Below are 26988 nucleotides of genomic sequence, written 5' to 3' on the forward strand. Positions count from 1 at the left end.
AGTCTGTTCTTTTACTCAGAGTAAACAAGATTTTATTCATATCACCAAAAATAACTTTGAAAATATCTCCACTGTATTACCTGTGATTTATAACTTCAAGAAAATATGTATAAGAATAGACCTTCGCCTTTTTAATGTGAAACAGTGATATATGCATTTACCATCTCAGGAGAAAAATGAGGAAATATGTAAATATGAGTAATTCCTCAAGAAAAAGTTTTTCAGTGATAGTTTTCTTTTTTGTTATCTCTAGTTTATGTAAACCTTACTCTTTAATTCGTATAAATTTAATCCTTTTTTTTTTCTTGGTATCAGGGATTGAACTCAGGTTTTGTGTTGGACACTGGAATAAAACTTGGATGTCTTCAGGAAATTGTTTTGTGATAAAAAATATTATTATAGAAATGAGTAATTATAATATGGTAAAAAGTTGTATAACAAAGGCATTCTTTTTAATAATGGACCCGGGAAAGTGTTTCTAAGTATCAGAGTACAATGGTTGGGAAGTTTTTGCCTAAGTTTTTGGCACTGAGAAAAACATTAGCACAGAAAAAAATGTCAAAACTAATACAACTTCTTAGCAGGCATATGCTATACAACATTGCAGCCTGATGTGGAAAATTGCTGCTGCTTGAATGCATGATCACTATGGGAAATACATGAGTTGTTTAGGAAAAAAGTAAAAAGCTCCTATTTCCAAAGATTCTGTGTGTATGGGTTTGTGAGATTAAAATAACTTGGATCATATTGTGAAGTTTTATATCTTCTTTTTTCCTTAGCATTGTACCTTGTGCATTTTCCCATGCCATTGAAAAATTTTCAGTAGCTATATTGTAATTAACCATTGCTCTTTGTTGTTGTTGGACATTTAAATAGCTTCCAATTTGAGTTTTATTGTTTATTGAATATCTTATGATTTTTGCCCTGTTACTATTTAGTTAACTTGCTTAAACAGTGTAAAATTTATGTTTGTGAATAGATAGTGCCAAGGAGGTCTACAGAAAGATTGTACTCCTAGTAGGAATATAGGAGCATTGCCATTTGATTTCATCTTGAATAATACTGTGGGACCCCCCCCCCTAATTAATTTTAGTATAGTATCTTTTCTTCCATGTACTCTCATACAATGATACTTTAGAAACAAATTAATGTCATATTGAATAAGATAGTTCTATTGGTACATTAATATATCTGGAAAAGAAGAGGTTTGCATGTTTAGCATACTTCTTGCCTTTAGGATGTTACATGTTTACAAAAAGATAAGAAGGGAAAAAGCAATTAAACAGAAAATTTAATCTTGTTAATATAGAACTGCTACATGATTTGTTGAGGAAGAAATATGTGAATGGATAAAGTTACATTATTAAATTTTTTCTTTTTAAACATATATTGGATTTAGTCATTCTAGTCTGCACTTTTATGAAAAAAAAAATCAACTAAAGTTTACATATTCCTGGAAAATTTTGTTTTTGGCAGGTATTTAGTTTGAAATTTTCGTTTAAGTTCCTTAAACCTTCATAAAAAAGAAAATGCTTGAAATATATATTTTTCTGAGACTCATTTTTTAAATGCCAAAATATCCTCTCAAAGTTAATAGTTAAATATGGCAGTTGTTAATTGAACTTTTGGGATCTTGTGTCCTCATTTAATCATAATTAATATTTGAAGAATTTTTATTATAGTCACAAATATTAAATAGAGATATTTATTAAATATTAATATATTAAATAGAAATATTCTTTATAAAGTAGAATTTGAGCTTTCTGTTATTTAGGAAACAACTCTGCAAGTTACTTAATATATACTAAATGCTTTACAAAATACTTTTCTTTAAAAGAATTTGTTTTTAGTTGTTGATGGACCTTTATTTTATTTATATGTGGTGCTGAGAATCAAACCTAGTGTCTCACACCTCCTAAGCAAGCGCTCTACCACTGAGCCACAACCCTAGCCCCTAAAATATTTTTCATTTGATTTGTTTTTCTCTAAAGTCAAAGCTGGAAATCACTACTTAAAAGTAGGAGGTGGATGATTTCTAATTTCTTTGAGGATAGTACTAAGGGAGCATGAATGAAACTTTGAGGGCAAAATATTGAACAAAGCCTGTGCATGTCCAAAGGGCAGGTGATTTCCTAACCTTGTTCTCTTATCTTTGAGAGGTGATAGGGGTAGACAAGAGTGGTGACTGCTTTGGCTAGAGTCCAGATCATACATTTCAAACTCACTGTTTATTAACAAGCTGTCTTCTAGCATTATACTATAAAAACACATCCTATTTTAAAGAAACCACTTAAACACCGAATGTGTGTATACAACAAAGAAATCATATAAATACTGAGTAACTACCTTGAAGAAACTGTGGTATAAAGTATATCTTTACAATAAGAAGATTTTCTTAGCAACATTAAAAAATTGTACAAGCAAAATAACTAGGGAAAACCCCTATTTCCATTTATTTGAGAAGGGATAAATAAGATGTGGTATATTTACAAGAACTGTATACATCAGTGAAAATAAATGAACCAAAGCAAACAGTGACTAGCTCTTCATCAAACTCTTTTCTTTCTGGCAGGCATCTAGATCTCACACCTCCCAGGCATCTCTACTGTGTTTGATGAGTACTTTTAATAACAGAATTAGAAAGTAATTTCAGAGACTATTAAAGAAGAAGCAATGACTGTAGAAAATATGCTAGTTAAAATCAGTTAATCTTCTGGAATAAGATTTAAGATTATAATAAAAGTTATATAAATGTCAGACGAAAGTAAGGATTCTTATTCCAGGCATAGTTTTGAAAATGTTTTTTTTTTTTTTAAACTTTAGAAAATTAACTCAAAACGTTCCCTGTTATCATGAAGACAACAGTCCCTAGGAGGACCAAGGGAGAGAATTAGATAAGCATATACTAAACATGTCATTAAACAATGGAAAATATGCTTAGGAAATGGGTCTGAATGATCAGTGGTTATGAAGAGAAGTGCATTGTGATTTTCTAAGACTGATAATAGTGTTACCAGATTATATGTGTCATAAATATATCAGAATAACTTTCTAAGTCATCAGAGCAGTCAAACTATTTGTGAAACATTTCTAGATGATTCACAACATTTTTTTCCAACTTAAAAATAGCTATGAATTTGAAGTTTTAAAAGTGAGGATTTAAGAGCTTTGAAATGTTGGGATCTGAAATAAAGTAAATCAGAAAAATGTAAAAGTGCTATTTAGGTAAAAATTATAGTAGAAACTCAGAAACCTGAATAAATAAGGAAATCATATCATGAAAATACCAGCAATTCAAAATAATCCATAAACAAAACAATACAGAAACAACAGCAGAAAGGACCTATGTCAACAATCAACTTATAAAAGTCAGCTATATAAAAGTATTATAAATGAATGTCCAAGTGAATAATAGTCTTAAAAATTGACAGTTTTTATATTTCAAAAAATTCATTCCAACTGTTTAATTTGAAATATTATGGGCAAAAGTCACCTAGATCTTTAACCTTTTAGTTGTGAGAGCATTATGGTTTCTTTAGTCATATTAAATATCTCCCAAAATTACCTTTTGAATAATACATGAAGATATAGCTAGATATTTAGCATCAAAACAGTTTCCGTCATTTTCAACATGGATTGGCAAAAACAAAACAACAAAAACCTTTAAAATTAGAGTCTTCATGTTAAGAGTTGTGAGGACTGGGCATAGTGGCATACACTTATAATTCAAGCTACTGGGGAAGAAGCTGAAGTAGGACAATCGAAGTTCAAAGATAGCCTGGGTAATTTAGAAAAAAGGGCTGGGGATGTTGCTCAGTGTAAAGGACCTCTGGGTTCAATTCTCAGTACTTGAGGAATAGTGTGTGTGGTGGCCATCACCACACATAATTAACATATACAAATTGTATTTAAGAGTCTTTTAACTAAATTGAAATTAAACAAGTAAAATTCTTTAATTCAAAACATTAGGTTTCCAAATACATGGAAACATTTTGCAGAGAAATATCTTATCAGTCCTGGTATGTGAGGGATTATTTGCTGTAAGATTAATTCTCCCTAGCATTAGGACTGTGGGAAAAGTGGGTTAAAAACAAGCAATATCTAAATTGTTTCTGAACATGTCATTACTCCCTTTCTACATGTGGCATGTTCTGGAAAGAGTAGGCTAACTCTATCATTTACTAGCTGTCTGTTTTTAGTAAGTTACTGAACCACTGTGAGTCCATTTCTCCAATACATTTGTGATGTATGTAAAAATCTTAAAGTTTTGACTGGTGGGGGTATTGCTCAATGGTGGTGTGCCTGCCTACTGGGCATGAGTTGATGTTAGGAATTTTGGGGATGGGGAGTACTGGAAATTGAACCCAGGGGTGCTTTACCAGTGAACTACATTATCACCCCTTTTATTTTGAGGTAGGGTCTTGCTAAGTTGCTTCACGCCTTCCTAAATTTCAGAGGCTAGTCTTGAATTTGCAATCCTTCTCCTTCAGCCTCCTGAGTCACTGGGGTTACAGGTTTGTGCCATTGTGCCTGATTTAAGATGAGCACAATATAACATACTTTCTTATGCTTTATCATGAGTAATTTCTGGAATGTATTAGGAAGCTGACCTAATTCTACTTTAAGTACAAATAATTATAGAAGATAGCTTAAGACATATTTGTTATGTATACCAATATTCTTTCATAACTGTTATATTTACTTGTGTGACAGCCCTCTCTCTTTTATCTCTGACAAAATTTAGACTTTGTACAATTTGATTTAAGGTTTCTTCCCTCCCTTAAGATCTATCTTTATTGAAGTATAATTTACAAACAAAAATTTTTACCCATTTTAAGTATACATTTCATTGTTTGTGGAAGATTTATATAGTTGTGAAATTTTCATCACAATATTTTAGAACATTCCCACTATCTTCTAAGTCCAGTCATGCCGGTTTGTATTCTCTATGTGAGGCTTATATAACTTGTATTGTTATACGATGGGTGTTTTCCCCTTATACTTTCTCTCACCCTTCATTTAGTTTGCTTTGTCTAGTTATTATATCTAACTTTTACAGTTAGTTTTTATCCTTTATTTTGGCTTCTTTTAACCTTGAGTATTATTCAATCAAATGACCTTGTTATGAAGTCTTTTAAGGGAATCAAATGACAGTTCTCAGTTCACAGGAATTTAACTGCTATTAGTGTAGTCATTCCTTGGCTTCTTGCCCTTTCATGCTGTTTGTGTACATGACTTGGTTGCTCATCATGGGGAAAAGAGATGTATGTAGAGGAATACTATTAAAGGTCTTCTTAAGTGGAGAGTCTATGACTGCTGGGTCTTTCACTGTGTATTCCCACAGCTTGCCCTTTTTGTATAATCCAAGAGATCAGAGGCACTGTGGGTATGTAGAAGGAGTGAAGAAGGAACATATGAATATTTCTTTGCTGCTGCTACTTCTTTCTTTTTTCTTTCTTTCTTTTTTTTTTGTATACAGGCCCATGAAAATGTAACCCTCCCTTCTTTCCTGCAGGGAAAAGGTAGGAGATTAGAGGGACTTCAATGTGATGTTCTGGATGGGTTGAATAATTGCAACAACTGAGCTGTACCATTAAAAAAATCTTAGTTTTCAGACAGCAAAAATGACATTGCCTCCTCTTCATCCCATCTTTTCTTTTTGTATAAATAGTTCAATGAAACAAGATATAGCAATCAAAATCCCAGTGATATCTTCATAGATATAGAAAAAGCAATTGTGAAATTCATCTGGAAAAATAAGAGACCCAGAATAACCAAAGCAATGCATAGCAAGAAGAGTGAAGCAGGTGGCATCACTACACCAGATCTTAATCCATACTACAGAGCAATAGTGACAAAAATGGCATGGTATTGGCACCAAAATATACTTGTAGACCGATGGTATAGAATAGAGGACACAGAGACATACCCTCATAAATACAGTTATCTCATATTAGACAAGGTGCCAAAAACATATATTGGAGAAAAGATAGCCTCTTCCAACAAATGGTGCTGGAAGAACTGGAAATCCACATGCAGCAAAATGAAATTAAACCCCTATCTCTCACCATGCACAAAGCTCAACTCAAAGTAGATCAAGGACCTAGGAATTAGACCAGAGACCCTGCACCTAATAGGAAAAAAAAAAAAAAAAGGTCCAAATTTCCATCATGTCGGATTAGGCCCTGACTTCCTTAACAAGACTCCCATAGCGCAAGAAATAAATCAAGAATCAATAAATGGGATGGATTCAAACTGAAAAGCTTCTTAGCAAAAGAAATCAGTGAGGTGAAGAGAGAGCTTACAAAATAGTAGCAATTTTTTACCACACACACATTTGATAGAGCACTAATCTCTAGGATGTATAAAAAATTCAAAAAACTTAACCCCCTAAGACCCCCAAGAACCCAATCAATAAATGGGCCAAGGAAATGACAGACACTTCTCAGAAGATAATACACAATCAATCAACAAATATATGGGAAAATGTTTCAACATCTCTAGCAATTAGAGAAATGCAAATCAAAACTACTCTAAGATTTCATTTCATGTCAGTCAGAATGGCAACTATTAAGAATACAAACAACAATAAGTATTGATGAGGATGTGGGGGAAAAGGCACACTCATACATTTGTTGATGGGACTGCAAATTGGTGCAACTAATATGGAAAGCAGTATGGAGATTCTTTGGAGAACTTGGAATGGAACCATCATTTGACCCAGCTATTCCACTCCTTGCTCTATACCCAAAGGACTTAAACAGGATACTACAGTGACACAGCCATCATCAATGTTTATAGCAGCATGATTCACAATATCTAAATTGTGGAAGCAACTTATATGCCCTTCAATAGATGGGTAAAGAAACTGTGGTATATATATACAGTGGAATATTACTCCACACCAAAAGATAATAAAATCGTGGCATTTGCAGGTAAATGGATGGAGTTGGAGAATATCATGCTAAGTGAAGTAAGCCAATCCCAAAAAACTAAAGGCCGAATATTTTCTCTGATATGTGGATGCTGAACCATAATGGGGCGGGACATGGGAGAAAGGGAGGACCTTTTAGATAGGGCAAAGGGGAGGAAGGGGAAGGTAGAGGGCATGGGGTAGGAAAGATGGTGGAATGAGATGGACATCAGTACCCTAAGTACATGTATGAAGACATGAATGGTGTGACTCTATTTTGTGTACAGCCAGAAACATGAAAAATTGTGCTCTATATGTGTACTATGAATTGAAAAATTCATTCTGCTGTCATGTATGACAAATAAATTTAAAATGTTAGTTTGCAGACAGCAAAAAAGACATTGCTTCCTCTTCATTCCATCCTTTCTTTTTGTATAAATAGTCCACTGAAACCAGACATAGCAAGTCTAGTTCAGAAACTTGCTACATGAAACCATGATCCAAGTTTGCTATATAATTTAAAAGAAAATTTGAATGTATTTGGGAGCTGTGAGGCCAAGTAATAATGATATACTAGAAATGAATTTAATACACATAGTTTTTAAAATATTAGAGTCCTACAGAAAAAATGAAAAAAAAGGGCAGTAAATTAGATCAAAGAGCTATTGGGGCAAAAATCTAGGCAGGTTATAAGTTAGGAAGAGACAGTGAAAAATAATGTAATAGCAAATATTCTAGCCTCAGATTCAGGAAACCATGATTTTACTTTTTTTCCTGATTGTAGTCAGCCATGATCTTGGATATATCACTTAACCAAATCTGTATCTCGGTTTACTCTTATTACGGTGTAGTAGGAAAGGGCTCACTTAGATTAAATCTCAGTCTTTTGTGCTTTTAAATTATGTAATCAAGGTGGCAACATGAACATGAGCACATGAACAGAAATTCAACTTCATTAGCTGTTAGGAAAATGTAAATTAAGATCACAGGATATCACGTACCTATCACAGTGACTAAAAAATAGTAGTACCAAATGTTGTGGAGGATGTGGAGAAACAGAAGCATTCATGGATTGCTGGTGGGCAATATAAAATTGCCAAAGAATTGGACAGTTTCTTATAAAGCATGCAGTTACTTTATGCTGTAGTGTGAATGTTTGTGTCCTCCCAAAATGTATTTGCTGAAATCCTAAGCCTCACATTGATGGTTTTAGGAGGTGAAGACTTTGGAAGGTGATTAGGTTATGAAGGCAGAGTCCTGATGAATGGATCTGTGCCTTTTAAAAAGAGACCCTGAGAACTTCCTTCTACTTCCATCATGTGAGAATACCACAAGAAGGGGCCATCTCTGAGGAAGAAGACACTCACCAAACACCAGGTCTACTATTGCTTTGAACTTGAAGTTCCCACCTTTTAGAACTGTAAGAAATAAATTTCCATTGTTTATAAGCCACCCAGCCTATGCTTTCTATTATAGTAGTCCAAATGTACATAAAACAGTAATTGTACTCTGGATATTTATTCCAGAGAAATTGAAATTTGTCACATGAAAATAAGTCCATGAATATTCATAGTAAATTTATTAAAAAAGAGGCCCAAATCAGAAACAACTTAGATGTTCTTTTTTCCTTTTGTGGGGATCAAACCTAGGGCTTTATACATGGTAGGCAAATACTCTGCCACTGAGCTATAGTCCTAGCCCTTATATGTCCTTTTACAGGTTAATAATTAAATATATTAAGTGAAGCACATTCATACCAAGGACTACTACTAAGCAAGCAATAAAAAGCAATGAAGTATCAAGACACTCAACAACCTAAATGAATCTCCAGAAAATTATAAAAAAATCCAATCCCAAACAATTGCTGAGTATAATATTTGTCCATTTTTATAGCATTCTTGAATTTACAAAAATGATGGAAAGGTAGAATAGATTGGTGGTTGCCCAGGGTTAGGGACTGGGTGAGGGGGGAGAGTAGGTATAGTTATGAAGGAGTATAGGAAAGATCCTGTGGTAATGGAACTAACGGTTCCATACCTTGGTTGGGGGAGGATACACAAACCTATCCATGTGGTAAAACTGCACAGAATCCCCCAGCCCCCCAAATAAAAAAGAAAACATGAGTAATAGTAAAGATGGGGAAATCTGAAGAAGATAGGCAGATTATATATGTCAATATTTGGGTGTAATATGATACTATTGTTTTCCTGTTACTGATGAAGGAAAATGCGCAAAGGTTACATGAGCTCTCTCTTTCTCTATTATTTCTCACAACTACCTGTGACTCTAAAATTGTCTCAAAATGAAATGCTTAATTTAAAAAATAAATTAAAAATTGAGTGCATATTTTGTTCATCCTGGGAGCTATGCTTTGTGAAACTGTGTTGTATACAAAGTACATTCTCTGTGACTATTTACTTAATGAACAAGAAGAGTGAGTGCTTGAGCTAAGAGCATGAGCTGCATATGCAAAATGATGCTTTCATTTGGATTAAAAAAGGAGAAGCCAGTCCCCCCTTAAAGCTTAACCAAACTGTTTGGGTAATTAAGCCTAGAATAATCTTTAGCTTCCAGACTCTACCTAGTAATCATCTGATCACTTTTGCAGTCACTTGGGACAACGCTGTTTGAATTCTCCATGTTGATCAGTTTGGTGTTGTCCAAAGACAAAATTACAACAAATTATTATCTTATTAATTGGCTTTATTTGTGATTCTGGAATAGGGAAACACCTTACTCAATAAAACAGAATATTCCCATGATATGAGCAGAAGGGGTTGGTTTTATAGACAGAAGATCTAAAGAAAGCAGAAACAATTAGCAGATTGGTCATTTCAAAGTTGCATTCCTTGTAGGGTGGGCACAGGCGCAGGTGGGGAGCATGGGCACAATAGAAAACAACACACTAGTTAACATCAGGTTACTTCAAGTGTCTTTCTTTAGTAAGGGTTACAGCAGAGGGAACTTTATTATCATGCTGATTGAAACTGGCCTGTTTGGAAATTTGGTTGTTATCTCTCTCTCCTGGTTTCTCAGAATGTCATTCAACAAGGTAGTTTCAGTTTGATTTGGAACTTTAGTATGAGTGACTCCATTTTGGTTTTTAGTCTCATCTGTTGGGGCCCAGTGAAGGAGCTTATTTTATGTAGTGGCCTCGTATAATTTTATTTGACAGTGTTATAACAAACCCAAAATCTGAGAAGGAGAGATATATGATAAGTTTATCAATAATTAGTTTCTAACATACAAAATTTCTTTTTTGACGGGTGGGTATTGGGAATTAAACCCAGGGTGCTTTACCGCTGAGTTCCAGCCCTTTTTAAAATTTTTATTTTCCTACAGGTCTTACTAAGTTGCTGAGGCTGACTTAGAACTTGTGATCCGAAATTTCTATAGTTGACTGTAGAATTCTTGTTCATCTAAAGAGCTAAAAATAGGGAGGAAAAAACTATCTGCTATGTAAGATCCAGTTTCTTCTCATCTATTGATTGCTTAACCCAGCTTTTTTAAAAAATATATTTTAGTGTTGGATCTCTATTTTATTTTTTTGTATGTAGTGCTGAGAATTGAACCCAGTGCCTCACCCATATGCTCTTCCACTGAGCCACAACTCCAGTGTGCTTAAATCAGCTTTGTTTCCACAGTCTCTGTTATTTGCTGAAGTTCAGAAAGTTTGCTTTAATGCATCTTTCCAACTGCATTTTGCACATTAGTTATGTTAAAACATTGTGAAATATTGTGACTTAAAGGATTACCAGGAAAAATAAATTTAAAAAGATAATTAGAGAAGATGGTATATATTGTGTGTGCAGAGAAAGAATAAGGAACTAATATTTATTAAATGTTTCTATGCTTGGTATTTTACATATGTTTCTCACTGAGTATACATTCTTTGAGAGAGTGCTTTATTATTATTTTATGGATGAAAAAATTGAGGCTTAATAGAAGTTAAATAATTGTCCTCTATTATAAAATCAGCAAATGGCAGAGCCAGGATTAGTGACTGATCCCAAGTTCTTTTTTTTTTAATATTTTATTTATATATGGACACAATATTTTTATTTTGTTTATTTTTTTAATGTGATGCTGAGAATTGAACCCAGTGCCTCACATGTGTGAGGCAAGCGCTCTGCAATTGAGCCACAACCCCAGCCCAAGTTCTTAATCACAGTGCTAAAACTGAAAATTAAAATGTTGAGTTAGATAAAAAGAGAGAGAATCAAAATAGAACTTCTATTCAAAGTAGTATCCTTTAGATATAAAATGATTGTTAATTTTTGCAATGTTAAATAGAATTACTTTTAAGAATGTTTATGTGTATATTTGATAAATACAAAATAATATATGTAATACATATTGACATCATATGGCATAATAAAATGAACCCTTAGAAACTCCTTATAGATTTCAACATCACATGCTGTTGAAGAAACTTCTGTATTTCTTCCAGATTTCAGACCCTTTCTTTCGTATGCATTTTATTTTGCCACCTCTGATAGCCTCTTCCTGAGTTTCCTGGTAGTTATTTCATTACCTCTATTTTTGTTTGAATATCTTAATTAAGGTATGCTAGACATATAATCAATTGCATGTATTTAAACCATATAATTTGACATTTTTACACATGTATGCATCCTTGAAAACATTACCATAGTCAAGGTAATGAACATATTAATCACTTACCCACGCCAGTTTCTTCATGCTGCTTTGTGGTATCTCCGTCCTTACCACCTACCTGAGCAACCACTAATCTACTTTCGGTCAATATAGAATAGATTTTAGCATTTTTTTTCTAGGATTTTATACAACTGGAATCATATAGTAGTATGTACTAGTTCTTGCTTTGGGTTCTTTAAATCAGCATAATTAACACATGGCTACATATATCCATAGTTCATTTCATTTCATTGCTAGGTAATCTTGTGTTGTTTATTTTTATAGTTTATTTGTCTATTCATCTATTGATAAAGCATTTAGGATATTTTCCAGTTTGTGGCTATCACAGAGAAAGCTGCTATGAACATTTCTGTATTCATCTTTATATTAACATGTACTTTCAGATTTCTCTTAGGTATTTACCTAGGAACAGAATGGTTTCTTCATATAGTAGAGAAAATATATTTAACTTTTTGAAAAACTATCAGGCTATTTTCCAGTGTTTGTACCATTTTAGATTCTTACTAGCAGTATCTGAAAGTTTCAGTTGCTTCTTATCCTTCTCATCCAGAACTTGGTATAGTTTTTATAATTTTAGTACTTCTAAGGGAATGTAGTGATAATTGTGGTTTTAGTTTGTATTTTCCTATTGACTATATGTTGGTTATCTCTTCATAATACTTATTTGCATCCAGGTAGACTTCTTTGGTAAAGTATGCTCATCTTCTGCCCCCTTTTGCACAGGTAGAGGGTTGAAGATTGTTGCTTAGGGCTTTGCTAAGTTTTTGAGGCTGGCTTTGAATTTGTGATCCTCCTGCCTCAGCCTCCCTAGTCTCTGGGATTACAGGCATGCACCACCGCACCTGGCTCTTTGATGTCATATCTGAGAAATCTCAGCCTAACCTTAAGTTCATAAAGATTTTTGTCTGCTTTTTTCCCCAGTAGTTTTAAGTGTATAATCATTTGAATTAATTTTTGTATGTGATATATGAGTTAGAGATAAAAGTTTTATATATTTTACATGTGGATAGCCAGGTGTACCAGGACTGTTGTGTTCTAGTATTTGTGTTGTACGAAGGTAAACAAGAAAAACATGTAAGATGTTCATGTTTTTCTTGATTTAAATACCTAGGAGTAGAGTCACTGCATCATGCAATTGTGGGTCTGCAGCTGGACTCTGTTCTGTTCTATGGATCTATGTCTCTTGTTTCTAACACTGTATTATCTTGATTACTATAGGTTTTTGACTTGTAGTATATGCATACCAACTTGGTTCTTTTTTGAAGCTGTTTAAGGTATTTTAGGTTCTTTGCATTTTAACGTGAATTTTAGAAATAGCAGCTTCTTTGCAAAAGTTTCCTGGGATTTTGATTGGGATTACACTGAATCTACAGATGAATTTTGGAAGTGGTATGGGTTTTTGAACCATGAACATGGTATATCTCTTCATTTATTTAAGTATTCTTTATATGTCTCAGTAGCCTTTCAGAGTTTTAGTTTGCAGGTCTTGCAAGTCTTTTTTTCAGACTTATCTCTAAATATTTCACATTTTAGTGCCACTTTTAAAATTAATTAATTAATTTATTTATTATATATATATTTAAAATGTCTTTCTCTTTTTACCAATTTCTTTTCTTTATTTTGTTTATTTATTTTTATGTGGTACCAAGGCCTCGCACGTGTTAGGTGAGCGCTCTACTGCTGAGCCACAACCCCAACCCCCATTTTTTTTTATTATAAATCTTTTAAATTTTCAATTACTCATTGCTAGTCTGTAGCAATACTGTTGACTTTGTATATTACACCTTACTTTTATTCACATTCTAATCATGTAGTTACTCCTACTGCAAATTCAACTGGGTAATGTTATTATCTAGCTATCTTCCCATCTTCATATGAAGCAAATCTTTGTGGAAGAATAGATAAATTTACTGGTAAGAGATAATAAAAAATATAGTAGAATCAAGCATATTCAAGTATTTTCTGTTTGATAAAGGTGACATTTCAAAAAGGCTGGCTTGAAATTGAAGTCTTATCAGCAGTATAGACAGGTAAAGTTTGAGATACCTATCTGTGGAGATGTCTGGGCTAGAGATAAATATTTGGGAGTCATCCACATACATGGTGTTTAAGGCATAAGACTGAATGAAATCTCCAGATGACAAAAGTATGGTAGAGAAGTATATGGACTGAGTCTTGGATACTTCCAAGTTCAGAAATTTAGTAGACAAAGTAGCAAAGGAGACCTAGAAAAAAATAGCCCATAAGTTGGGAGGAAAATCAGTGTGGGAAGTAAAGTGGAGAAATTTTTCAAGGAGGAAGTAATCCCCATGTTATCTGATAGATAACGTAAGATATGAACTAAGAATTGTCCATTTAGTTTATCAATGTAGAAGCCATTGGTGATATTGACAAGATCAGTTTTAAAGAGTTATGAAGGTAACAGCCCAGTTTAATGAGATTTAAGAGAAAATGAGAGGGAAAAAAATGGCAAATATAACTTTCAAAAGCTTTGCTTTAGCTGGTGGTGCACACCTGTAATCCCAGTGGCTTGGGACGAATAGGCAGGAGGATCGTGAGTTCAAAGCCAGCCTCAGCATCTTAGGGAGGCCCGAAGCTACTCAGTAAGACCTTATCTTTAAATGACATTCAAAAAAGGGGCAGACATGTGGCTCAGTGTTCAAGTGCCTTGGGTTCAATCCCCAGTACCAAAACAAAACAAAACAAAACAAAAAAGCTTTTCTCTAAGGAGAAACTGACAAACAAAATGTTTACTAGAGAGGTTGTATGAATTTTGTAGTTAAGATGAAAGAAAGAAGTTGCAGAACATGTGGATGCATATGGGAATGATAGAGTGATGATGCAGAAAAGAGAGGGGAGAATTACTGGAACCATATTTTTGAATACTACAGTGATGGGATCTAGAATGCAAGTGGCAGGGCCTTAGGAGACTGGACAGTATCCATTGTTTTCTAGAGAAAAGACAGGATCATGGGCATAATTGCAGACAGGCTGGTAGGTGTGACAGAAGATTAAGTTCTCTCTTCTTTGCTGCTACTTTCTTAATGTAATAGAAAGTAGGGCCATCTGCTACAAGGGAGGAGGGGAGAAGGGATGAAACATTTATCTGAATGGACCAGAGAGAATGTATTATCATTGACTTGACAGCATTATGGGGTCTATTGAGGTTAATGATCATGACTTTAAGTGAAAATATTTTTCACTGCGTAGGAACAGATCTAAAATAGGCAGTATTGGTTTATCTGAGGTTAGGTTTTGTCAGGTGACTGAGCAAGTAAGAATATGTCAGTTGCTCTCATTATATCAAAGAAGACATTTGGTATTTGTTTTTTAGGGATTGGCTAGCTTCACTAAGCATAATCTGCTCTAGTGCCTTCCATTTCCCTGCAAATTCCATGATTTTGTCATTTTTTAGTGCTGCGTAATACTCCATGGTGTATAAATGCCACATTTTTTAATCCATTCATCCATTGAAGGGCATCTGGGTTGGTTCCACAGTCTAGCTATTGTGAACTGTGCTGCTGTGAACATCGATGTGGCAGTATCCCTGTAGTACGCTCTTTTAAGGTCTTCAGGGAATAGTCCGAGAAGGGCAATAACTGGGTCAAATGGTGGTTCCATTCCCAGCTTTCCCAGGAATCTCCATACTGCTTTCCAAATTGGCCGAATCAATTTGCAGTCCCACCAGCAATGTACAAGAGTGCCCTTTTCCCCACATCCTCTCCAGCACTTGTTGTTTGACTTCATAATGGCTGCCAATCTTACTGGAGTGAGATGGTATCTTAGGGTAGTTTTGATTTGCATTTCTCTGACTGCCAGAGATGGTGAGCATTTTTTCATGTATTTGTTGATTGATTGTATGTCCTCCTCTGAGAAGTGTCTGTTCAGGTCCTTGGCCCATTTGTTGATTGGGTTATTTGTTGTCTTATTGTCTAATTTTTTGAGTTCTTTGTATATTCTGGATATTAAGGCTCTATCTGAAGTGTGTGGAGTAAAAATTTGTTCCCATGCTGTAGGCTCCCGATTTACTTCTCTTATTGTTTCTCTTGCTGTGAAAAAACTTTTTAGTTTAAGTAAGTCCCATTTGTTTATTCTTGTTATTAACTCTTGTGCTATGGGTGTCCTGTTAAGGAATTTGGAGCCTGACCCCACAATATGTAGATCGTAGCCAACTTTTTCTTCTATCATACGCAGAGTCTCTGATTTGATATCAAGGTCCTTGATCCATTTTGAGCTAACTTTTGTGCATGGTGAGAGGAGGGGATTCAGTTTCATTTTGTTGCATATGGATTTCTAGTTTTCCCAACACCATTTAACTAAGAATAGAGCAGGGAGGAAGAGCAGGAAGAAAAGATTGACATTAAATAGAGACACAAGATGGGAGGGAAAGAGAGAGAAAAGGGGAATTGCATGGAAATGGAAAGAGACCCTCATTGTTATAAAAAACTACATAAAAAGAGGTTGTGAGGGGAATTGGAAGAAAAAACAAGGAGAGAAATGAATTACAGTAGATGGGATAGAAAAAGAAGATGGGGGGAGGGGAATAGTAGAGGATAGGAAAGGTAGCAGAATACAACAGTTACTAGTATGGCATTATGTAAAAATGTGAATGTGTAACCGATGTGATTCTGCAATTTGTATTTGGGGTAAAAATGGGAGTTCATAACTCACTGGAAACTAATGTTTGAAATATGATATGTCAAGAGCTCTGTAAGGTTTTGAACAACCAATAATAAAAAAAAAAGAATGTGTCAGAAGACGGAAGGAATGAGTTGAAGTTGGCTTAAGAGGGAATTAAAGATTTAGGGTCGGTAAGGAACTGGGAAAGGGTGGTAAGATCCCCAGATTGAATAATTGTAAGGGCTGGGGTAAGAGGGAAAAGCAGGTGATGGGTCTAAATAGGGTTCTTGATTTTGAATAAAAGGGTTTCACTCATGACCAAGCCAAAGCCAAGAGTGCAGGAGAGTTCAAAGACCAGGATATGTTGGAAGGATTATCGATGTGGATTCTAAGTTTGTGCTCAGAACCCGAAGTTCTTTTCTATTATTTTAAAATTATTGTTGTTGCCATTGGACTAATAAGGTTAGGACTTAATTTGTGAGAGTTCCCATATTTCTTTCATAATTTGTTTTTTAGTTCTTTGTGCACTGTGAGATTTTATTATCTTTTATTTCTTTGTTGCATTTTAAATCTTAGTGATTGTATTTCTAATTTCCAAGAGTTCCTTTTTGCTTTTGATTAATTTTTCATAACATCATAATTTTCTAGAAAAAATATTAGTTTTTGATGATCACATGATTTGTTTCAATACATTTAATTTATGAATCAGAATATAATTCTTTGTTTCCATTAAGTTCATATCTGTATTCAGATATTATATGTCACATGTAATTTTTTTCTAAGTGAGCACATATAATGTATTCTCTAGTTAACTTTTACAAATCTTTTAACTTTAGGTATCAAAAAATAAAGATGGAAAAGAACAAAGTGAAACTGTATCACCATCCGAAGATGAAACATTCTCCTGGCCAGGTCCCAAAACAGTTATGCTGAAAAGAACATCTCAAGGCTTTGGTTTTACATTAAGGCATTTTATTGTTTATCCCCCAGAGTCTGCAATTCAGTTTTCATATAAGGTAAGATAAATAAACTTGGAAAAAACACAAGTACATTTCTATTTCTTTTTGGTCTCCCAGACAAGTAATACTTGCCTTCCCTACTGTCTTTTCTTTTTTTTCCCCTATCTTATTGTTGTATTTTCATTTTGATTATCTTTTTTTTAAAGATTTTTTTTTTCATTTTCTAGAACAAAAACTTTAGTCTTCTCTGAAAGATCAAACTAATTCTAAACTCCAGATTTATTTTTCAAGGTCTTCTAGACTGCATTCTATTTTTTCTAATATGTAACATTTCCCTAATATCTAGAAAAGTGGTAAGTTTTCTGGGCAAAGTATACAGCAGAGATTATTCATGAAAATATTTTGATAGTTATAGAAAATTAACAAGATTAGAACAATACTTTCAGATATGTAATATGATGGTGAGTTAGGATTTTAAAACAGGTTTTTGTCAGAGTACATGAAATGAATATACTGTTCCAGATAGCAATACAGTCTCAAAAGGGGAAACATACTAATTATGATTGCAGTTGACACATTGAATACTTGCTCTGTTCTTTACTATTCTTTATGTCCATTATCTCACTTCATCCACACCAAAATCCTATGGAACAGTCTTATATAACAGATGTGAAAACTGATCTGGGTCATATAATGGGTAAGTGTACTAGACCTAGGGTTTGATTATGGCTAAAAAATATGTATTCAAGGAACTAAATCTGTTTTTAAAAGGTAGTATCTAATTGTATCTGGAAACCATCTCTTTCTTGTTATATTTTTGTTAAGTACATCTTTCTAGTAAAATGTTTTACTCTTTTTAAAATCAGAATAGCTTTTAAGGATTATAAATAATTGTTAATTTAGAAGTAAAATTTACCAGCATGGGTTTCCTGAAATATTGTAATACTGCTGGCTAAGATTCTTCTTTACCTTAAAAAGGTCTAAAATAATATTACTAATATATTAGGTTATCAGAGTACTTGATAATTATATTTTAGGGTTGAGTATTTTTATCTTTTTATTTTGTTTTGGGTCATGACAAACAAATAGATAGTTACAGTTTTTATAAGATAATTTTACCAAGCTTAGATTAAAAGTATATATATATTTTTAAAATTTTTAATTTGTTTTTAGTTGTTGATGGACCTTTATTTTATTTGCTTATTTATATGTGGTTCTGGGAATTGAAAGCAATGTCTCACACGTATGAGGCAAGCACTCTACTTCTGAGCTACAACACCAGCCCCAAAAGTATATTCCTAATGGGAAATATTTCTAGAAATTTCAGTAGCATAATATAATTGTTAATAGCATAGTCATTGGAGTCAAAAGAGCTTAGGTTTGAGTCCCATCTCTTTTTTAACTCTGTGACCTCACTGGTTGTGTATTTAAATGATATAGTACATACAAAACACTTAGAACAAGAATTGACATATAATAATTGTCCAGTAAATTTCAGCTATTAATACTATTATTTCGAACAGATAATCTTGCAAATAGGTCTCAGTCTTGTATATTTTTCATGAAAAATAAACATTGAAACCTCCCCTTTTTTGTTGCAATAGTAATTGAACCAGGACCTTATGCATTTGAGGAAACATACACCCACTGAGCTACGTCCCCAGCCCCAAAAGACTTTTTTTTTTTTAAATTTCATATTGTATAGCTTTTAGAAAGCATGTAATTAATATAACAATGTCTTTATTATGTCACTTAGCTGGCAGCATTACTGGTCTTAGAACAGAGCTTATAACCAGAAGAAGAAGAAAACAACATTTGAGCAGCCAAAGTAAAGGTCAAAAATTATGTAATAAATTATCAGTCCTTAATCAAATGTCTTGTTTTTCTTTCTACAGTACATGGTAACTTCCATATGGTAGAGGCTCAGCAAGTAGTTGAATAAATAATTTTTTAACTCGTTTTTAAAGGTTGTTTCTAATTTCTCAGCTAGATATAGGTAACAGGGCATGAAAGCAGCAAACCAAGTAGATAAACTTCCAGACTGAGTACAAGAATTTAAATATGTAGCAACTTAGAACCAATTCATTTATGTAAACAGTTTTGGGTCCTGTAATAGCTTCTAAAGTCACCACATTTAAGTACAGGATAGTAATGACCAGTCAGCCTTCTCTCCCAAATGAAACTCAGCTTCATTTGTTCTACTGCTGACTTGGTGACTCCTCTTGAATATCTTCATTAGATACCTCATAACCAACATGTCAAAAACTGAACTCCTAGTATCCTCTGTTGGCTTTATCTACAGCTTTCTCTTCTCTATTTGTGATTCCACCTTCTGACAAAAGACACTTTTAGTGAGATTTTAATTGAGAGGTTAGTTTGGATTAAATTGAGCCTTGCTATGATTTAAAAAGTTTTTAAATGTGTATTTATAAATGGTTATTGTTTTTTATTTTGTAGGATGAAGAAAATGGAAACAGAGGAGGTATGCTGTAAAATTATTAATTTTTCTCTGAATGTTTTTCTACCCAGGTTGTTCTGTTTTTAAGTAATATTAACTGAGATAATATGTGTTTGGAAGTTCAAACATGTAAGAGTTTTCAGATGTAAGATCATAGAAATTAAATATTTTTTATTGTAATCTTCAAAGTTTTATGAATTCTATTGTTACAGTTTGATAATTATTTTATTATTGATATCATTATTTTCAGGAAGGTATCTGAGATTTTTATTTTAATTGATAACTTTTCTCAATTTAGTGATCCTTTTGAGAAAGAGTGTTTTGCGTTTTGTCATATAGGTTTATTGACTCAGATATTGAAGAGAAGAAGATTTGGAATCTTCTTGTAGTTAATTTTATTTAAAAATTATTTAAGGAGCTTAAAAAGAGAATTATGCTGAGGTTAGGATTATTTCTTAATAACATTTATTTTTTTTAATTTTAAATTTTAGATCAACTTTAATTAGTTAAAGCTTACATACAACAAATGAACCCATTAAAAACTATTCATTTGCATAAAATTTAAGACTTAAGTTGCAAAAATAGTATAGAACATTTCCAGCTAGCTTTTATTTAGCTTTCCCTGTGTTAAAAACTTACATAACACATGATATAGTTAACAAAAGTAAGGAATTAGCATAGGTATGGTATTATTGCTTTAACTTACAAACTTTATTTGAATTTTATCAGTTTTTTCACTAGTGTCTTTCTGTTCCAGAATCTTTCACTGCATTCAGTTGACATACCCCCTTAGTCTCCTCCATTCTGTGACTATTCCTCGTGTTTTTTTTCTATTTTCTTATTTTTTAATTTTTAAAACTTTGTGACCTTGACTTTTGAAAAGTACTGGTCAGTTTTTATTTTATACAATATCTTTGAATTTGGATTTATTGAATATTTTCTCATTGTTAGTTCAAGTTTATGTATTTCTAGCAAGAATACCACATTTGTACCTATTTTAAGTGTACAGTTTGGTGAGTTTTAATAAATGTTCTATGAAACCACTGTCCCAATTTTGATATGATACCAAAAATAACCTTTCCATCATTCCATAAAATTTCCTTGTATTCCTTTGTTACTCTCCTCACCTTAGCCCATCGATAATTTGCTTTCTGTTACTATAATTAGTTTTGTCTTTTTCAGAGTTTCTCATAAATGGGTCAGTAAATTTATTCTTGTGTCTTTTGCAACATGCATATTTTTGAAGTTCACCATATTGTATGTTTGAGTATTAACAGTATTACCTTTTTATTGTTGTTGGTTAATTTTTTTCTTTATGAATTTACCACAAATTGTTTATCCATCAGTGTACCTCTATAATATCCATATCTTACAAATCTGAATTGAGGTCTTGGAAAGGTTATAAGGGTTAAAATGAAGAGGAAAATGGTTTCTTTCAGCACTATCAAAAGTAATCTGAGGATGTAAAACCAGGTAGGACACTTCATAGTTGTCATTTATGTAGTATGGGCCACTTCTCTGTCACCATGTATCATGCACTAGGGTTTAGTTTGAATTCCAAACACTGTTCAGCATGGTTACAAATAGGCTTTTGTTGGGAAAAGGAAAACTTACTGCAAACCAGCTTCAGTAAGAGCACAAAGAATGTGTGTCTTCTTCCCAGCATCCTCCAGGCTGATAGTCTGATGCCAGGGAACTACTGGGTATTTGACATCTAGAATTTTGTGCCTATCATGGGGTAAATACATATCTAATAAATATATAAAGACATGAAACTATGCTGATCATTATGTATCTGCCATAGCTTACTTAAGTGATTCAGTTTAGTTAATTATTTACTTTGACAGGAAAATAAACAGTTGCTAAAGAAAACTGAAGGATCTTTGTCTAGCAAAAAATTTAGAGAGGAATGATAATGTGGCAGCAAAGGGTATGATCTGCTGGGGAAGATTATAATTTACCTATTTGTTAATTTATCCCTAATCTCATTCAAAAAAAGTTTTGTGCCAATATGCAAAAATACATGCATTAATAATAAAATAAATAAGGTTAAAAATAGATTTAGGGTTGAAGAATAAATTGACATTCAGGAGATTTATTACTCATAAATTCATGCACCTTTATCAAAGATAGACTATGAATTTGTTTTTGAGCGCTCCAGTGGTCAAAGAAAAAGTGAGAGTATAGTTAGTTAAGAATACTCAGTTATCCATAAGAAAACATGCTGATTACATCAAGGTCTGAGACAGTTGTCTCCTGTAGATATTCATAATGGAAAACAGTAATACAGTAGATAATATCTTTACCAGCATTCCTTCATATGGCTATCTTTAAAGTGATTCTTCAATGTAAGCTGACTTCAAAGCCCTGATTCAATTCAGTTTAAAGTGCTTCTCAGCTGGGGAGAGTATTGCTCACCAGGGTATATATGGAAATATATGTCTATGTCCTAGACATCTTTGGTTGTCATAATTGAAGAAGAGTGGGATTGTGCTACTGGCATCTAATAGGTAGAGACCAGAGATACTGTTGAACATTCTTCACTGTTAAGTAAGAAATTTATGAAGCCTAGAATGTCTGTATTTCTTTTCTTAGAAGAATAATATGAAAAGGTTGGAGGGTATGTAAGAAAATTGGGTTATAAAATACTTCTAATATATTGGAAAGGAGAACTGCTTGATTTGGGTGAGGGGAGAAAAAGAGGAATAGTGGCATAAATTAGCGTAAGATCGAGGACTTACCCAGTACCTGACATTATCCTTTTTCAAATTTGCTATTCTAACTCTTCTTTTAACTCTACCATCTTATTTCCGTTGACTTATGTTTAATATCCTCCATCATTTAATTTTTTAAAAAAAATAATTATTTAAAAAATGGTCTGACTTACATACAGTCAAGTTTAGTAGATAATGTAGAATATACTTAGTATATTATGAGAGTAAATCTATGAATCCTTCATTGAGGCAGTTAAAATCAAGGAAACTTATTCAATATTTCTGAATACTTTTAAAGACAGTTCACATAAAGGCCAGGGAGATCTCAAGTTTAGAGGCCCTAAGTACTTTTTAAGAAGTAACCATCACTTCTTACTCAGTTCTGACTGCCTGGAAAATTTCCTGAGTTAAAGAGTTAGTTATTTGTGATAAGCCTACCTGGTTGTGTCTCACTCCTTCAAATGTAGGTTTGCTTTTGTCAGCCTAATCCACAAGATCTATTTAACTTAACATAATAATCATATATCATTTCAACTAAACTGATCAACCATTGGACCATGTAATTATTTATAGAATATAGCCTATTTAGAGGTAGACTCAAAATTTATTATTTTTATTCGGTAGAATTTAACCATTTTTGTTTTATAATCTCATTTCCTTTAAAACGTATTTCTAAGCCTATGGAGATTTTGAAATCTTCTCATATAGAGTTTTGTTTTAATGTAATAGAATCCTATCCGCCAGTGTAATGATCAGAGTCAAAGCCTAGAAACACTGGAAAGAATATAATTGCAGAATTTTGTTTACACTCCTAAGAGATCTTGTTATAATGCCAAAATTCTGTTAAAAAGTTTAAAGGTTTTGTTTTGGCAATTTAATAAAATCTCTTGTACCACTTAAATTTCTAATTATTTTACTTACCCAGTTTTCCCATTGTGTTGTTTCTTATAAAATATTTTATATGTGTGTACTTTTATGTTTTTAAAATTATTTTTCTTCCTTTGGTTAGTTTCCTGTAACTATGATGAAATAATATTTACAGGAAAAGGTGATTTTAGGTAGAAAAATATTTTTCAGTTTTGATAATAGTTACTAATGGGTAATTGATATCTTGTTAACATCCTGTTGTCCTTTAAAATCTTTAGAGAAAATATTCATATGTAATCAAAATAAGAATAAGGTCATTAATTACTTTCTACTTATTCCATGAGTAAACATTCTATCCTGGTTTCTACTGCTGTTATATTTGTGCAACATTTTGTTAAGGAACTTAAATAACTTTTGATGTTAAAATTTATATTCATTCTAATTGTGATGGTGCATGCCTGTAATCCCAGAGGCATGCAGAAGCTGAGGCAGCAGAATTGAATCTTCATAGGTTCAAGGCTAGGCTCAATAACTTAGCAAGACCCTGTCTCAAAATAAAAAGGATTGGGGATGTAGCCCAGTGGTAAAGTGTACATGGGTTCAGTCCCTAGTACCAAAAAAAAAGAAAGAAAAATATATGTAGGGGGGAAAAAAGCAAGTAGGTATTATATAAATTTTCTCATTAGTAAAAATTTGTATTGTGTTTGTAGGTGATTCTGAATATATAGTTGGGTAGTCTGTATGGAAGTATTTGAATAGTGACAAAAATTAGAAATTTATTCATGTAACCTAAGGACAGTTGTGTTAATTCTACAAAACAACTGAGCATCTCCATATTTAAAGACAGGAGCTATGGTATACTCAGGGTCCTGGAAATTGGGACTTGGAAAGCAACTAAATGCTAAGTAACAATAATAATATCTCAAAATTTGAGCTTCCAAAGCCTAACTCTGATATTTTAAGGATGATTTAAAGGATGTTCATAGTGAGTATCATGAACTGACCTCTGTATGAGATACAACCCTCACTATACCTTATTTCTGACTTCTCTCTCATAATACTTACAAATCCCTGAGAGAGAAGTCTAATTGGCCCAGTTGGTATTTAATATCAGTAATATTACAATCCACACTGTTCAGAGATCAATGTTATTTGGTTTGTTTATGAGAAAAATTTGTAACACTGAGTAAGTGTAGTATATTTTATGCCACTGATTTCAATTAATATATTGAAAACCTGTTCTTTCATAATACTATAGCATTAAAATATGGACCTGAGAATGTTGGTGGAGGAAGGTTTGCTATGGGTAGGTCAATGGTGTAAGGTTTGGTGGTGAGATGTCAGAAGCATGTTTTCATGGCTTTTAGTGCAGCAGTACTATGCAGCTCCATGGATCTCTTTTCTGATGTCTTTGGGGTGGCGCATTAACTGAATCCCTCCGGATACATATTTTAATCAATGTTGACAGTTTAACTATTTGAATTTCTCTGGTAGTTATGTAAATATACTAACTGGTTATATAATTTTATTTAATGCTGCTCAGTAGAACAACTATAGGTTATCTTACTAGGCTTTGAGGGTATTTTATGAAGTAGAAAGTAGGAAGGATGATGACGATGATGACAGTGGCAGTGTGTTGCGTTATTACATGTCACGTGCTGTTCTCAGACTGCAAGAACAAAGTAATTCACTATTCACAACAGCTTTCTGGAGTGGATCTGATTATCACCTTTGTTTTTTAGATGATGAAACGGAGGCATAAAATATTTAACTATCAAGAGGTGGGGCTGGACTAAACCTCAGGCAGTCTGGTTCTGGGTTTTCTTCTATAAATTCCTACTGTGGCTCCTCAGAAAGATCTTTATTCTTACATAATTCATTCTTGGAAATGTAGAAGAGTTATTTTCTCTTTAGAGGTAAACAGTATTAGAAGAGCTATAGTCCCAATTTTGGCTAACATAGTACTAGAATTTCATAATTTTCTTTAATTTTTATTCTTTATTTTCACAGTTTGACATGTTTAATTGGCTTAAGTTTGTTGAGCCTTTAGTTAAGATTACAGCATTGGTTTTAATATCTGAAATTGCTTCCATTTTTTGAGTTTTTAGTTATATTTTTGATACCTATTCATTTTAAGACTGATAATACATTTTGGGTTTTTTTTCCCCACTTTTATGTAAAAAAAAAAAAAAAAAAGGTGAGGGCAGTCCTAAGTATTTACCTAAAATAAATGAAACATACATCTGCAAAAAGATTTGTATAGAAATGTTCATAACCACATTTTGTGAATATGCTTATGTTTCTTTCAAAAGAAATAAACATTGGATTCAACCCAATAATTTATTAATATGTAAAATAGGTAAATTGTGGTATATATACAAAATGGGATGCATACATAGGCATATGGATGAATCTAAAGAACATTTTTTATAAAGGTAAAATTAACACAAAATTCACCACTTTAAAGTGAATAATTCAGTGACAGTACAGAATATTTATGAAATGTTGTGCATTCACCACCTCTATCTAGTTCCAAAACATTTTCAACACTCCAAAAGGAAATTGTGTATTTTCTCCCCTAAGTTCATGACAATCACTGACATTTTGTCCCTTTAAACTTATGTATTCTGATTATTTCATATAACTGGAATCATATACTATATAACCTTTTCCAAGTGGCTTCTTTACTTAGTGTAGTGTTTTAAAGGTTTATCCACGTGTAGCATGTAGCAGTACTTTGCATCTTTTTTGTGGCTGAATAATATCTCATTGTGTGTGCACACCACAGTTTGTTTATATAATCATTTATTCCCAGGCATTTGGGCTGTTGCTACCTTTTGGCTATTGTGACTAGTGCTGTCATGAACATAGACATACAAGCATTTGTTTGAGTCTCTTGTTTTCAGTTCTTTTGAGTGTGTACTTAGCAGTGCAAATTTCTGGGTCATATGGTATTCTGTTTAACATTCTTGAGAAACTGCCAAACTTTTCCACTACAATCCTACCAGCAATGTATGAAGATCTTTTGCATATCCTTACCAACATGTTTTATGGTTTTTGTATTATAGTTAACCTAGTAAGTATGCAATAATATCTCATGTAATTATGATTCACATTTCTTTAATGACTAATGATGTGGGACATCATTTCATATGCTTGTTGGTCATTTGTATATTTGGACAAACACCCTTTTAATTTTTTTTATTATTTATTTTGTTTTACCTTTTTTTTTTTTTTTTTTGCAGTGTTTGGCAGAGAACTCAGGGCCTCACAAAGTGCTCTACTATTGAGCTATACTCCCAGCCCTATTGCCCTTAAAATGGGCAGTTTGAAAATAATTGGGATCTTTGTCTTTTTGGTGTTGAGTTGTAAGAGTTCTTGATATAATCTTGATGGTAAACTCTTATCAGATATATAGTTTGCATTTATTTTCTGCTATTCTGTAGGTTGTCTTTACTTTCTCCATAGTGCCTTTGATGGACGAAAGCTTTTAATTTTGATGATATCCACTTTATGTGCTTTTTCTTTGGTTGCACATATGTTTGCAGTCAAACATTTTGATGAGTTAAAGAAGTCAAATGCAAAAGAGTACATACTGTTTGATTCCATTTATTTATATGAAAATCTAGGAAAGACAAATCTAAACAATACTTAATGTAGTGTGGTTGTCTGAACTGACTGGGAATGAGCACAAGGAAATTTTTTGACATGATGAAAACGTCTCTCAGATCTTGATCATATTGATGATTACATGGGTATATACATTTGTCAAGACTTTTT

General features: G+C 33.0%; 1 protein-coding gene across 11 annotated transcripts in view; it reads left to right on the forward strand.

Moving 5' to 3' along the window:
• The window catches only part of Arhgap21 (Rho GTPase activating protein 21), a 137140-nt gene that overhangs the window by 43949 nt on the left and 66203 nt on the right, over positions 1-26988 (forward strand). For all 11 annotated transcript variants that reach the window (XM_078023303.1, XM_078023307.1, XM_078023311.1 and 8 more), the window contains 2 exons: positions 17047-17226; positions 19627-19651. In XM_078023303.1, the coding sequence (XP_077879429.1) occupies positions 17047-17226; positions 19627-19651 (205 nt within the window). The remainder of the gene's footprint in view (positions 1-17046; positions 17227-19626; positions 19652-26988) is intronic.

The sequence above is a fragment of the Ictidomys tridecemlineatus genome, chromosome 10, assembly GCF_052094955.1.
Source record: "Ictidomys tridecemlineatus isolate mIctTri1 chromosome 10, mIctTri1.hap1, whole genome shotgun sequence".
NCBI classification, from domain to species: domain Eukaryota; kingdom Metazoa; phylum Chordata; class Mammalia; order Rodentia; family Sciuridae; genus Ictidomys; species Ictidomys tridecemlineatus.